The sequence below is a fragment of the Chenopodium quinoa genome, unplaced genomic scaffold (genome assembly GCF_001683475.1).
Source record: "Chenopodium quinoa cultivar QQ74 unplaced genomic scaffold, ASM168347v1, whole genome shotgun sequence".
In the NCBI taxonomy this organism is placed as follows: Eukaryota; Viridiplantae; Streptophyta; class Magnoliopsida; order Caryophyllales; family Amaranthaceae; genus Chenopodium; species Chenopodium quinoa.
In genome coordinates, this window is record NW_018744502.1 from 405,408 (window position 1) to 421,046 (window position 15,639).

At 37.4% G+C, this 15,639-nt stretch overlaps 1 protein-coding gene across 1 annotated transcript; it reads right to left on the minus strand.

The window, feature by feature from the left end:
* Positions 1 to 13,932: 13,932 nt before the first annotated feature.
* Positions 13,933 to 15,543, minus strand: LOC110698138. Its single transcript, XM_021875548.1, has one exon. It carries the CDS (start codon positions 15,541 to 15,543, stop codon positions 13,933 to 13,935), a length of 1,611 nt encoding a protein of 536 aa, XP_021731240.1.
* Positions 15,544 to 15,639: the final 96 nt, after the last annotated feature.

Here is a 15,639-nt window from a genome sequence, read left to right on the forward strand (position 1 = left end):
CATATAAATAGTGGAAAATTTCAACTCTAGCTTAAAAATAAAATAAAATGTAGGGAGCGCTACTATTTAACCTCTAGATCTTTAATTTGATTTTGTTACACACTCACCAACCCTAACCTGAAGGAATCCTAATTCAATAATTAATCCTTTACTTGACCTGTTACTAACTGCAGGATACTAACTTTAGCAACGTGGTTATGATAACAAATTGACGCTGATAATAAGATACCAAATAAAAATATTAATTTTTTTTTTGGTTATTTTTGTACCAAACCATTATTCTTTCCTCCGTTTTTTTAGTTAACACGTATTCCTTTTTAGGATATTTTTTTTAGTTGACACGTTTTCTTTTGATATAAGTTTTTTACTTTGCATTTACTAGCTACCCCACTTGCTTTATCATTCTTTCTCACTGTCTCTCCTCCTAATTGAAATTTTCTTCACGAGATGGTATTTGGATATATACTACTACTTCGGTTAAATTTAAAAGTTATCTAGTTGGACTATAAATATCACACGATCGAATACCCTATATTATGAGTAACAAAGACTTTGTCGAAGTAGCGAGAGAGAAAGAGTTGCTTATATACAAGTGTAGTGAAAAGATGCACCACATGTGATTGTAGAAAAAAACCTCAAAGAATAAGCAATATAGACCTTTTAATTTTACCATCACACTTTATAATACAAACAAAATGTAATATTCAATAGTGTTGTGAAAACAACACAATACATTTAATTTTCCATATGAACTTATACTATTTTTAGAAATTAGTTTTCCATAAGAAGTTGCATTTTAGAGGAAATGAGAATCTTAGGTTTTTTTATTCTTATTTTTTTATTTTTTTTTAATTGTTAAATTGATTGGCAATGTAAGAATGTGAAATTTTATGTTGCTAACAACTCTAATAGCTTATACGTATTAAAATATTAGTAAAAAAATATATATAAAAAAAGTTTATCAGCACGTTTTTTGTATGACTGGTCACACCATGTGGCTGTCTAATAAACACCAAAACACTGCCAGGTAACCCCTGACCGATTAACCCTTGACCGACCAAGTAACCTCGATCAATTGAGTAGCCCCTAACTGACCGGGTAACCTCTGATCGACCAAGTAATCTCTGATCAATCAAGTAACCTTGACCACATGGTGTGGCCAATCACATTTGAAACTTATTGAAAACTCATATTGTAAAAAATTATAGTAATACCTAGGAAAAATTGATAATTATATTACCACCTAATATTATTGCATTTTAGTAATAACCACCAACAAATTTTTTCAAAATTTAATTTTACCACCAATAATTTTTCAAAACGTCAAATAATACCACCTCTTTGCTGATCTCCTCTATTATGACATTACCCTCTTCAATTTCCCTCTCTTCTCACGATTCTCTCTCTTCTATTCTTCTCTCTCTATCTTCTTTAACCCTCATTATTACTAAGCTCACCCACCAAAAATTGATAGATTCTTCATTGTTTTGTCTTTCTCTCCTCTCTTTCCTTCTAAAACATGGAGTCTTTATCATTGTTCTGATGAAAAAGAGTTGGGAGGTGGGGGGAAGACGAACAATGTAACAACGAAGCACAACTACAACAATGGAGGGGAGGGGGGACCTAGCTTTGGATACTTATTCTAAAATTTAACATGGTACCTCGTTGATTTTTCACATAGAAAATGATACCTTGCAAAACAAAAATTACACAAGTTCCAACCTTAATTTTTTTTTCCTGATTACCAGTAATTCATATAATAAAAATCAATTTTGGAACAAACTAACATCGTAATCAAGTCCCCTAATTGATTTCATAAACCATAATTTTTAATTTAAAACCCCCAAAATTGATTTCATTAACCCTATATTTACACATAACTTTCTCCCAGGTTACATTCACTACACGAAACCAGCAAATTGGCAACGGTTCAAACTCCGCCAAAGGCAACGGTTTTGAACCGTTGGGTATTTGAGGGTTGCCAAATCCAAAAAAAATTGGCAACGGTTCAAAACCGTTGCCAACTCAAGCAATTGGCAATGGTTAACCGTTGCCATTGACCATAGCGCCTTTTTTTTAAAAAAAAAAGTAATTGGCAACGGTTAACCGTTGCCAATTGCTTGAGTTGGCAACGGTTATCTGTTGCCAAAGCCAATGGCGCGCCTTTTTTTTTTTTTAAACATTGGCAACAACCGTTGCCAATGACCTGTATTGTTTTTTTTTTGGCTGCACTAATATTCACCTGTTTTTGTTTTTTTTTTTTGGGCTACACTAATATTGACCTGTTTTTTTTTCTGGCTGCACTAATATTGACCTGTTTTTTTTTTGGCTGCAATACTATTATCATTAATAATAATAATTATTATTATTATTATATTAATAATAATAATAATTATTAATATTATAATAGTAATAATAATAATTATTATTATTAATATTATAATAATAATAATAATTATTATTATTATTGTTATTATTATATGTGATAATAGTAACAATAATTAGTAACATTAATAACAAAACATAAATAATTAATAATAACAATCGCAAGAGATGATATAAATTAGAAAAAATGTTTCATGTATAGTACATAATTAATAAGCTAAGCCTAGGATTGATGAAGAGATGATATACTACAAAAATGTATGACGATATTTACAAATTAAATGTGATGTATGTCGCCAATATCTCCCGAATTACATGGAGTTCCTCGCTCGTGTATGGAAGTCCCGTTTGCCCCTTACAAAACTTAGAATACACAAAACGTGAGTTAGTAGAAGTGAAATAATAATAATTGGGGTTAGTTATAGGTGACTAATGCTTGAGTTTACAAGAAAAGAGCAAGTAAGAGGTTTTGGGACGCAATTTCAACCAAAATGGCTCAAGTAAGGCTTTGGCTATTAGGGTGCCTATTTTCTATATTTCTTGTCTATTGAACTCATAACTAGTTAAAACATGTCATTATCACTTAGTTATAGGTGACTAATGCTTGAGATTACAAGAAAAAAGCAAGTAAGTGGTTTTGGGACGCAATTTCAACCAAAATGCCTCAAGTAAGGCCATTTTGGATACTATGATGCCTATTTTCTACAATTCATGTCTATTGAACTCATAACTAATTAAAACATGTCATTATCACTTAGTTATAGGTGACTAATGCTTGAGATTACAAGAAAAGAGCAAGTAAGGGGTTTTGGGACGCAATTTCAACCAAAATGGCTCAAGTAAGGCCATTTTGGCTACTAGGATGCCTATTTTCTACAATTCATGTCTATTGAACTCATAACTAGTTAAAACATGTCATTATCACTTAGTTATAGGTGACTAATGCTTGAGATTACAAGAAAAGAGAAAATAAGAGGTTTTGGGACGCAATTTCAACCAAAATGGCTCAAGTAAGGCCATTTTGGCTACTATGATGCCTATTTTCTACAATTCTTGTCTATTGAACTCATAACTAGTTAAAACATGTCATTATCACTTAGTTATAGGTTATTAATGCTTTAGATTACAAGAAAAGAGCAAGTAAGAGGTTTTGGGACGCAATTTCAACCAAAATGGCTCAAGTAAGGCCATTTTGGCTACTATGATGCCTATTTTCTACAATTCTTGTTTATTGAACTCATAACTAGTTAAAACATGTCATTATCACTTAGTTATAGGTGACTAATGCTTGAGATTACAAGAAAAAAGCAAGTAAGAGGTTTTGGGATGCAATTTCAACCAGAATGGCTCAAGTAAGGCCATTTTGGCTACTAGGATTCTTATTTTCTACAATTCATGTCTATTGAACTCATAACTAGTTAAAACATGTCATTATCACTTAGTTATAGGTTACTAATGCTTGAGATTACAAGAAAAGAGCAAATAAGAGGTTTTGGGACGCAATTTCAACCAAAATGGCTCAAGTAAGGCCATTTTGGCTACTATGATGCCTATTTTCTATAATTCATATCTATTGAACTCATAAATAGTTAAAACATGTCATTATCACTTAGTTAAATGTGACTAATGCTTGAGATTACAAGAAAAATGCAAGTAAGAGGTTTTGGGACGCAATTTCAACCAAAATGGCATACCTCTTCACGCTGACGTGTGTCTGTACAATGACTCATCACTATGTCATACATGAATCTCATCATGTATAGGCCACAGTCAACTCCGTTTTCCTGTTGTGCGCACTAGAATGAGGAACAAAGCACATGAATCAAAATGCATAGCAAATAAGCAACATCTTAAGCATTGTAAAGTAAGAAAATCACAACATCATGGGTGAATTACCTTGGGTGCTTTCCATGTAGGACCTCGAGGAGATCGAGGATTTATCTTCTTCATGGTACTACAAAAATCAAAGTAATAAGTTCAAATTTGACGTTTATAATCAATACATATGAGTTCAGATATGAAAATGAATAACAAGAAGTGAAACAAACTAGATGCTTACTTTTGCTGTATGGACCTCACGAGGCGCTTTCTTACTTGAGGTAATCGAGCAGAATCAAAGTAGAAGATTGTGTTACTGGAAACACAAATCACAAGTAGGGTCCAATGATAACTACACACGAGACAAACAAATCAATAGTTAGCCTGTTACAACAAATAAACTGGGAAAACAAATGAACTTGACTAGCATAATCAGACGTACTCCTCATAGTATGGGACGAATATAAACTTGTGAAATTGCTTTTTTTAGGTCATTTCAAGCCATAAATATTCATAACTAAGAATCTTAGGTGTAATATAGGAGTTAAATCAAGCATTGAGCTAAAATCACGGAAAATGGGCAAGTTAGAACTCATTTAGGCCATTTCGATCCGTAAATACTGTAAATGAACCTCAAACTTGTGAAATTGCTTTTTTTAGGTCGTTTCAAGCCATAAATATTCATAACTAAGTATCTTAAGTGTAATATAGGAGTTAAATCAAGCATTGAGCTAAAATCACGGAAAATGGGCAAGTTAGAACTCATTTAGGCCATTTCGAGCCGTAAATACTGTAAATGAACCTCAAACTTGTGAAATTGCTTTTTTTAGGTCATTTCAAGCCATAAATATTCATAACTAAGTATCTTAGGTGTAATAAAGGAGTTAAATCAAGCATTGAGCAAAAGTCACGGAAAATGGGCAAGTTAGAATTCATTTAGGCCATTTCGAGCCGTAAATACTGTAAATGAACCTCAAACTTGTGAAATTGCTTTTTTTAGGTCGTTTCAAGCCATAAATATTCATAAATAAGTATCTTAGGTTTAATATAGGAGTTAAATAAAGCATTGAGCTAAAATCACGGAAAATGGGCAAGTTAAAACTCATTTAGGCCATTTCGAGCCGTAAATACTGTAAATGAACCTCAAACTTGTGAAATTGCTTTTTTTAGGTCGTTTCAATCCATAAATATTCATAACTAAGTATCTTAGAGGAGTGAAATCAATCATTGAGCTAAAATCACGGAAAATGGGCAAGTTAGAACTCATTTAGGCCATTTCGAGCCGTAAATACTGTAAATGAACCTCAAACTTGTGAAATTGCTTTTTTTAGGTCGTTTCAAGCCATAAATATTCATAACTAAGTTTCTTAGGTGTAATATAGGACTTAAATCAAGCATTAAGCTAAAATCACGGAAAATGGGCAAGTTAGAGCTCATTTAGGCCATTTCGAGCCGTAAATGAACCTCACACTTGCAAAATTGCTTTTTTAAGGTTGTTTCAAGCATTACATATTCATCACTAAGTATTTTAGGTTCTAGTTAAAAAAAAAAAGAAAAAAAAAAACAAAACGAGTGCAAAAAAAAAAAAAAAAAAACCCGAGCGCGAAGGGCAGCAGTTGCAGGCTGAACAGCTGCTGCTAGCCTGCACAGCTGCTGCTAGCCTGCACAGCTGCTGCAGCCCCTCCGGCAGCCTCTCCTACGTTCTCCGCTTCCCAATGAGAAGGAGAAGGAGAAGGAGAAGGAAAAAGAGAAGTAGAAGAAAGAGAAGGAGGAGGAGGAGAAGGAGAAGGAGAAGGAGAAAGAGAAGGAGAAGGAGAAGAAAGAGAAGGAGGAGAAGGAGTAAGAGAAGGAGGAGGAGAAGGAAGAGGAGAATGAGGAGAATGAGAAGGAAGAGCAAACAACAACAACACATGACATCAACAAAGCATACTGACAACACAACACAGCGAACTTGACCATTTGACGTTACACCTGATATTATCAACCCACTTACACCGGAAAAGAGCAATCGTGAAGTCACAATAATCAAGCTCCCATATTTCTTGAATTCGACCGTAGTATAACAACTCTGCATCAACGGGTGATTTATCCTTAGCACTTGCAAACTCCCTTGATGATGCCACAACCGTTACACCACTGTTTTGGGTCGAGGACGATTTCAAATCTTGACGCTCAGTCCAAAATAAGTACCCATTTATGTCATATCCCTCAAATGAGCGAACATCATCCCTAGGACCATAAGCAAGCCACCTTACTGTAGCTGTGACACTCTCATCCATTCCACCCATCACTCGATCACGAAACCAACTCACAAACTTCTTATTGTGCAACTGCATCAGTGCCCTTTCACCTTTCGACGGAAACTCATCACGCAACTAGCCATGTGCTCGTCTAAATATGGGTGAACATCTGCAACATGGTGCAACACATATAGGTGTGCTTGTAAGAACTTCTCTCGATCAGGTGACATTCGTTTCGACCCGATTGTGCCATGACCATCAAGTCTACCTTCATGTCGAGAAGTAGGAATACCAATAGGTTCAGCAACGGCTACGTAGTCGGCCACAAAATTACCAATCTCCTCGGCCACGGTCCCTTGAATCATACTTCCTTCTGGGTGAGCCCGATTCCTAACTTTATCTTGCAATGTACCCATGTGTCTTTCAAAAGGATATCACCACCTCAAGAACACTGGACCGCACAACTTAATCTCACGCACCAAATGAAGAATCAAATGCACCATTATGTCAAAAAACGAGGGCGGGAAGTACATCTCAAATTTGCACAAAGTCACAACCACATCCGCCTGTAAAGCATCAAGGGTACAAGGATCAAGCACTTTGCTACATATTGTATTGAAAAACGAACAGAGGCTTGTAATAGCTTCCCTCACGTGCTTTGGCAAAATACCACGTATTGCAATTGGTAGAAAAACTTGCATCAGAACATGACAATCATGGGATTTCATACTTGTCAGCTTCAATTCTCCATTTAAGGATACAAATCTTTTCATGTTAGATGCGTACCCTGATGGAACCTTAATGCCATACAGACTTTCACAAAACCTCCGTTTTTCTACCCTTGACAATGTGTAGCAAGCCGGAGGTAAAAAGGCCTTCCTCTCTTTGGCTTTTCCCTCATTTTTCTTCTTCGACGCATCCGCGGCCTTTCCCTTTCCCTTGCTCTTCCCCTTTCCCTTTTTCGAACCCATTTCTTTTTCCTTTTCCTGTTCTTTTCCCTTAATAACCCTTTGCTGAACCCACAATTCTGGACGCACCCCCATCTTTTCCAAATCTAAACGTGCACCCTTTCCGTCCTTTGTCTTGTTTTGAATATTCATCAGCGTTCCCACAAGAGCGTCACACACATTCTTCTCTATATGCATTACATCAAGACAGTGCCTAAGGTCATGTTCTTTCCAGTACGGGAGCAACCAAAAGATTGATTCTTTTTTAAAGAGAGCAACTGATTCCGCCGCCTTTTCAGATTTCCCAAATACTGTTCATACACCCTTGACCCAAGCGTAAACCTCCTCACCAGTCAGTGGCCTAGGAGCAGTCCCCTCCTCCACCGTCCCATCGAAAGCCTTTTTCTGCCGACGGTACGGGTGATCGCGCCTGAGCAGCCTTCTTGTCCTCAAATACACCTGTTTGAAAGAATGATTAAGGCGTGTCTGCTTGGCGTATCATCAATACAAATGGGACATGCCTTTTTCCCTTTATTCTTATACCCAGACAAGTTGCCATATGCAGGAAAATCATTAACGGTCCACATAAGAGCTGCACGCAATGTGAACATCTCATTCTTATGAGCATCAAACACGGAAACCCCATCTTCCCACATCTTTCTCAAATCATCAACCAATGGCGCAAGATACACATCAATGTCGTTTCCAGGTTGCCTTGGCCCCGATATCAAGAGTGAAAGCATTACATATTTCCGTTTCATTCACAACCAAGGAGGCAAATTGTAGATCACTAAAAGTACCGGCCATGTGCTGTGCTGGGTACTAAGAGTGTCAAATGGATTCATCCCGTCCGTGCACAAACCAAGCCTTAAATTTCTGACTTCATCACCAAATTCCCCAAACTTCATATCAAGGTTCTTCCATTGCGGGGAGTCGGCTGGGTGCTTCAGCATTCTGTTTTTCTTTCTTCCCTCTGCATGCCACCTCAAGTTTTTAGCGTCTTTTGGTAAAGAGAACAGACGCTTAAACCTAGGAATTATGAGAAGATACCACAACACCTTAGCAGGAGGTCCCTTCGTACCAGCATTGCAACTATTGGGCTTGTAGCGCGACTTCTTGCATCTTGGACACTCCTCCAATTTTTCATATTCATTTCGGTAAAGAATACAATCATTAGGACATGCATGTATCTTCTTATACTCCAAACCAAATGGACACATGAGCTTCTTAGCGTAATAGTAAGACTTAGGAATTTCATTCCCATCTGGCAACATCTCACTTAACACGCTCAACAAGGAAGTAAAACTACTGTCCGTCCACCCATGCTTCGACTTAATGTTAAAAAGAGTTAGCACGGCTGATAGTTTGGAGTATTTTTTGCACCCAGGATACAAAGGCTTTTTAGAAGCCTCCGATAATGACTCAAACACGTCACCTTCAAAACCACGCATCATCTCATCCACACCTTCATCCTCAACCTCATCCACATGATCATCCTCAAATCCCTCCTCAGCACCATCATCATCAATATGTTCATCATTCTTGTATTCCTCGTCCACACGGATATCATTGCTTCTATCATCATGCACATCATACCCAATAACATCCCCACTGTACTCTTCTTCTTCACCATGCCAAATCCACACATGATATTTAACCCTAAACCCACGACAAACTACATGATCTCTAATGATATCAACACTATTGACCACCTTCACATTATTACAATCAACACAAGGACAATAGAGGCACTCGAAACCCATTCTGCGCTAATAAGATGAAGCCGTCTCGCAGAACTCTTGAACCCCATTAAAGAATTCCAATGTATCACGTCTACCATACATCCATCCACGATCCCTCTCCATTAAGTAAATTGTCTCTAAAAATGGCAACATATTACGAATAATGTATAATTGCTACATCTATTATATATACAAATCAAATTTAAACACACAACATGCATATAACATTCATATACATACACAAATGAATATATGCTTCCAAAGGGTCCTTATCACTCCAACCTAACCCATCCTTGAACGTTTACTCTCACTAGTGAATGTATGTCAACTTTCCAATTTTAAGGAAAATCCGGCAGCATTTCCCCCCAGTTCTCCAAGTACACGACGTAGGTAATTACTTACCCACATATGTACCCAGAGAACATGGTGATCGAGGAAATGGTAAGCCAAGATGTTCCTTAAAATCGAAAAAAGGACATACATTCACCACCTAAGTGAGAGTAAACGTTCAAGAACAGTCCCAACCGGGGACTATTCAAGACTTTCTCCTAATGAGAAAGCCTTGAACGGGTATCTAGGCACATGATGATGCAAACATTTCATATATTTATTGTTGTATTTAGTTAGTCATTATATAATACACAAATCTAATAGCTAGCATGAAAAAACGTTTATTAAAACAATAATAGAGAGAAAGAAATATTTATAGCTTAGAGAAGTTTATAATTCATACCAACACAATGGATGTATTCTTTCTAACTTCCCACTTGAGCTAAATTAATGTGTAGTCTTCAAACTTAACTAGCTTCAACTTGAATTCACATATGAACCTATAAAAACGCAAAAAGAAAAAACAAAACAAAAAACAAATTAAAAGTTAGTAAGTACGTATGAGATATGGATAATAAATACAAATAGGGACATTAGTACATACTTGCATCACTAAAGCATGCATGGAGTGTCAAGTTGCCACAAACGACAAAAATTATTAAATAATGACCCGATACATTACAATTAGACAAACTATTAAAAGCAACAATATTACTCGTATTAACACAAGTCTCACATTTACCACTGAACTAACCACTTGCAAGAACACACTACACCACAACCATACACCAGTCCATCTCATCCCCCGCCTGCCCTGGCCCCCTTGGCCCCTCCCTGCTCTCCTACAATGAACTAGACCCAGCTTGCCCATCGATCCCATGATATTGATGGCAATGCCATTATCTACCAGCTTTATAAAATAATCAAAGGGGCACTCAAGATTTACCGACAGCCACATCTCACTACTGAATTAGACTCTACCACTCTTCCATATTTTATCACCCAAAGTTTAAAACAGCAATGAGGAACCGATTTTGCTCATCTTAATCATCACAAAAGCCTAGGCAGGAGACAAGTTCACCCCAATCACCAATATTACTAGCACTAAACAAATCTGTACACAAGCCTATGTATAAACTATCAGCAATACAAAACAATTAAATTGTATGTCATGAATAATGGGTTTCGAACAACTACTTGAAAGGGCACCATACACCTAATTGCTACATTGTAAAACCTAATTAATACATTGTAAAGCAAATCCACCAAAAAGTCGAAGGAATTCATCAATGGAGGGATATAAGTTAAACCTAATTGCTACTTACCTTAGGTTGAAGACAATGGAGGGAGTTTTTGATGGAGTACGACGCGAATAAGGTCTTCAATGGAGGTGAGAAAGCTCGCAACACTTAGCTTCAATGGAGGAACGACGAAGAGGGGAGCTGAGTTGAATGAAGCAGCGTGCTAACGAGAAGAGAGGAGGGGAAATTGTCTTCAATGGAGGCCACATCAATGGAGGAACAAAGAGGGGACCGAGTTGAATGAAGAAGGAAGAGGGAAAACGCAGTACAATTGAATGAATGAATGAATGAATGAAGACGTTGATGAACAGTGAGAGTAGGGAACAAAACCCGCAATTTTTTTTTAAAATTTGGCAACGGTTAACCGTTGCCAAACCTTTACCTTTTATTTTTATTTTATTATTTTTTTTAAAAACGCAATTGGCAACGGTCGTTGCCAATGTTAATCAAATTTTTTTAAAAAAAAAAAATTGGCAACGGTTAACCGTTGCCAACTCTGATATTTAAAATGGCGCTCAATTAACTTGGCAACGATTTTCATGAACCGTTGCCATAGGGGGGTTGCCTATTTCTTTATTTCTACTAGTGATTATTGTTGTTTGACCTGGATGGAAGAACAATGATGAATCGAAACCCCAATAATTTGACAAAGAGAAGAAATCTTGAAAATTGGAAGTGATGCTGCTACATACACTTCTTTGAGGAAAGAAGTCATAAGAAAATCCAGAGTTATTCATCTTTCACTGAACCTACATAATTCTAAGGTGCTAGGAGAAGAGGATTGTCAACGTATTTGTCTTTCAATCGCTCTTGATTTTCTTGTCAATGCTGGTGACTAAGCCAAAAGGTCACTTATTTCTAAGATAATGAACAAAGGAAAAGGGAAGTGTGACAGTGGAAATGAAATAAACGATGTAGACAAGGTGTTGCACGAGTTGGTTTCAAGAAAATCTGTAAATGACGAGAAATAGTATTTTTCATTGAAGAAATTGAAGGCGTTGGCGGATGTCATGGAAGGAATTGAAAGTAGTTTGGAAAATATTTGCATGCAGTTGTCTGAAAAAAAAAGTCAGTCTGATGAACATAGTCTCTTTCTAGCTTAGAAGATATTGTTATGTTCTTTTATAGTTTTATACCTTATCATACACTAAGTATATTGTAGAGCTGGTCATTTGCGGGTTTAGGCTGGACACGGGCCGGGCCTATGTTATATATGTGTCCAATGGGCTAGATAGATGGAAGCATGTCCCTGAAAACGGGCCTAAAAGCGCTACCCTTACCCGCCCTTACAAAAGGGCGGGTTGCCCATGGGCTAACGGGCTTGTTTACTCTTTTTTTATATTATTTTGTTTGCATATATCTATTTTATTTATGTATAACCTGCTAATTTACAATAGAAAAAAATTCACAACTTTAAAGTAATGCACCCTTCCTATTTCCTGCAAACTTCTGAAAGAAATGTATGACTTGAATGAAAAAAAAAAAAGAATAGTCATAAGTATTGTAGTACTTGTGCACTGCCATAATAAGATTCAACCTTGCAACAACAATCTAGAAATATAAATAGTTTTAAACTTTGGAAATTTTGTCAGAAAAAACCATTTATAACAACTTTTTTGCTGTGAAAAACCTTATAAAAAATTTTTGGCCACTAAAAACCTGATTATAAATTTTTTTTGTTCAAGACGACCTAAGTTCACTTTCCGGCATTGACTAGTCTTTTCCGACATTGACCTCCCATGTGCAGGTCACGTGACCTTAACTTTTACTAATCCCACCCCTTTCTTTCTAATCTCACCCCCTAATTTCCCTATTAACTCTGTCGTTTATAATCCTCCCCCCATTTTGTTCTTATTTCCCTCTTTTCTCCCTTTCAATTTCTCACTTCAATTGGAGATCATTCAAGAGAATCGAACTATTAGTTAATTGCAGTATTAGTGTTTGGCAACTGATTTCGACTAAGGATAGAGTGGTATTGTTCTTTAATTGTTTCCCAGTTGTCAGAGTGCAATCAGTCAAATATGGCTCAAAAATCTCACCGGGTACACAAACTATTCACATAAGTAGAGCGGGGAGACCATCCTAGCCACAAACCAACTCAATTCCAAGCAAATCGGTGAATGGGTTATCCAAAACTCTTTTCGCAAAGCACACATATATGATTGTTATCATAGAAGCATAGGCATGTAAAGGCATATCAACAACACTAGAAAAAAAAGAAACTAACCAAATACTAAAATAAAAATTTGGTGGAGCTAGGTTGGAAGCACGGGCGTGCCTTATTTCGTGGACTTCTTCTTCGTAGAATTTGCTCTTTTCACCTATTTAGATAGAGAAAATAATAAAAAATTAGAACACTAATAACCACATCTAGAATCAAAAATAAAAATAAAAATAGTAATAAAAGAAAAGTAACGGATTGAGAATGGGTTGCCTCTCATTTAGCGCTTGTTTATAAGGTCTTTAGCTCGATCGTAGTGATAGCTCAGCCTGGGTCACCGCACGAAGAAGGAACTCCGCAATGTTGCCCATGGGAATGATTGCCTCCAAGTGACTCCTTCATTTTATTGTTTACCTGCCTTATATTCGAACTCACCTTCATGTGGCCAAACGCATCATCGGGTGGAATTTTGTCCTTGCTTCTCTTGAAATTTCTATCAAATACATACTTATCAAACAACGGGTTAGTAGCATCGATTTTTAAGCAAGTACCACCATCAAATATAGAATTATGTTCATCAAAGAGCTTGAACATGACTTGTTTATCCTGGGCCCTAATGGTCACTTGTCCTTTAGGAACATCTATTAAAGCTTGACTTGTGGCGAGGAATGGACGACCAAATATAATCAGGATCTTACGGTCTTCTTTCATGTCCATAACAACAAAATCAACAGGAAAAACAAGTTCACCAACCTTAACTAATACATCTTCAACCACACCCTTAGGGAGTCTAGAGGTCTTATCAGCCAATTGAAGAGAAATAGGGGAAGGTTTAAGTCCTTGCAAGCCTAAACTCTCATATAATGAATAGGGCATTAAGTTAACACTAGCACCTATATCGCACAAAACCTTGTCGAAAAATTTTTCGTTTATCGTGTAGGGAATAGTGAAACTACCAAGATCATGCAGCTTAGGTGGTAGGTTATCATATAAGAGAGTAGGGCCTTTCTAATTTACTACTTCCGTATCCTCATGTTGATCTTTAATATTCTTCACAAAATTTGCAAATTGAGGCATTTGAATTAAAAGATCGGAAAAGGGAGTAGAAGCGTGTACCTTCTCAAGGGCTTCGCAATATTTCCCAAAATGTCTATCGAGTACGGCTTTTGACAACCTTTGCGGGAAAGGCATTGGTTCCTCATAAGCCGGTGGAGCAACATATTTGGGGCCTTGGACATCTTTGCCCCTTTCATCCTTCCTAGACTCCACACTGCACATCTTCTCACCTATTTGCCTCATAGATGGTTCATCTCTTCTCAAGAAAACTGCATTGCATTGTTCTTTCTGGACCTTTGCTTGGTCATGAAGAGTTGATAGGCGACTCACCTGTTGTGAAAGTTGACTTATTTGGGTTTCCATGAGCTTACTCTGGGCTTGCAATTGTTGGATGGAGTTACCTTGTTGTTGGATAGAGCTACCTTGTTGTTGGATGGCACTATTGGTTGCGGTAATAAAGCTCTCCATCATTAACTCAAGGCTTGATTTTTGGGGAAGTAGTTGCGTTGGTTGTTGGTTCATAGGTGGTCTTTGTTGGAAACCGAGCGGTGAGTTGCAGTTGTCGGGTAAGGATGGTAGTGATGGTAGATTCTGTTGTGCTTGGGTGTTCTTATAAGAGAAGTTGGGATGTTTCCAACCTTCGTTGTAAGAATTGGAGTAGGGATCAAAAGGTTGTTTGGGGTTCGAAGAGTAATAAGCATTGGCTTGTTCAATAGACATCTCACTCATGTTCTGCGGGCAATCCGGTGCGATGTGGCCCTGCACATTGCACAGTTGACAAACCTCCAGTGGGCTAGTAGAAGTTCCAGCTTGGAACTTATCAAACCTGCTTGTTAGTGCCTGCACAGAACTGGTTAACATAGTCAAAGCATCTACATCAAGTTTACCTCCCTTTTTCGCATTATGCCGACCTCCTGGATGGTAGTTATCGTTGGCCGCCATCTTCTCTATGAGCTCCTTTGCCTTAGTTGGGTTCTTTGTCAAGAGAGAACCCCCTGATGCAGCATCAATGTAGATTTGGAACTCATGGGTTAGGCCATTATAGAAGGTTTGAATCAACAGCCACTCTGGGATACCGTGATGAGGGCATTGTCTCTGTAAGCGCTTAAATCTGCTCCATGCTTCATAAAGGGACTCATCATCTAACTGGCTGAAGGTAGATAGTTCGTTTCTTAGCCTTGCAGTCTTTTCCTGTCCCAAGAACTTGACCAGGAAAGCTTTCACTAGCTTGTCCCATGTATCAAATGAGCCAGTGCCTTCATCTCTCAACCATTCTTTCGCCCTATCCCGTAGTGAAAAAGGGAAAAGGCGAAGTCTGATAGCATCATCTGTAACACCATTCATTTTCATAGTATCACATTTCTCCAAGAAACCATCAATATGACTTACTGGGCAATCATGTGGTGTGCGTGCAAATGAATCATTAGATATGAATTGAATGAACTGTGGTTTCAATTCGAAGTGCTGAGCAGTGACAGGTGGCCTGACAATTCTAGAGAGGAGTCCGGTTGTCGTATCAGGAATACCATACTCCAAAAGGGATTTCGTTCCTTGGTCTACCATGTTTCTCCTACGTCGATTTCTTGTTCTCCTTCTTCTTATAGTTGCCTCGATCTTAGAGTCAAATGGTTCAAGATCTTCTGAACCTGAGCGTCGTGT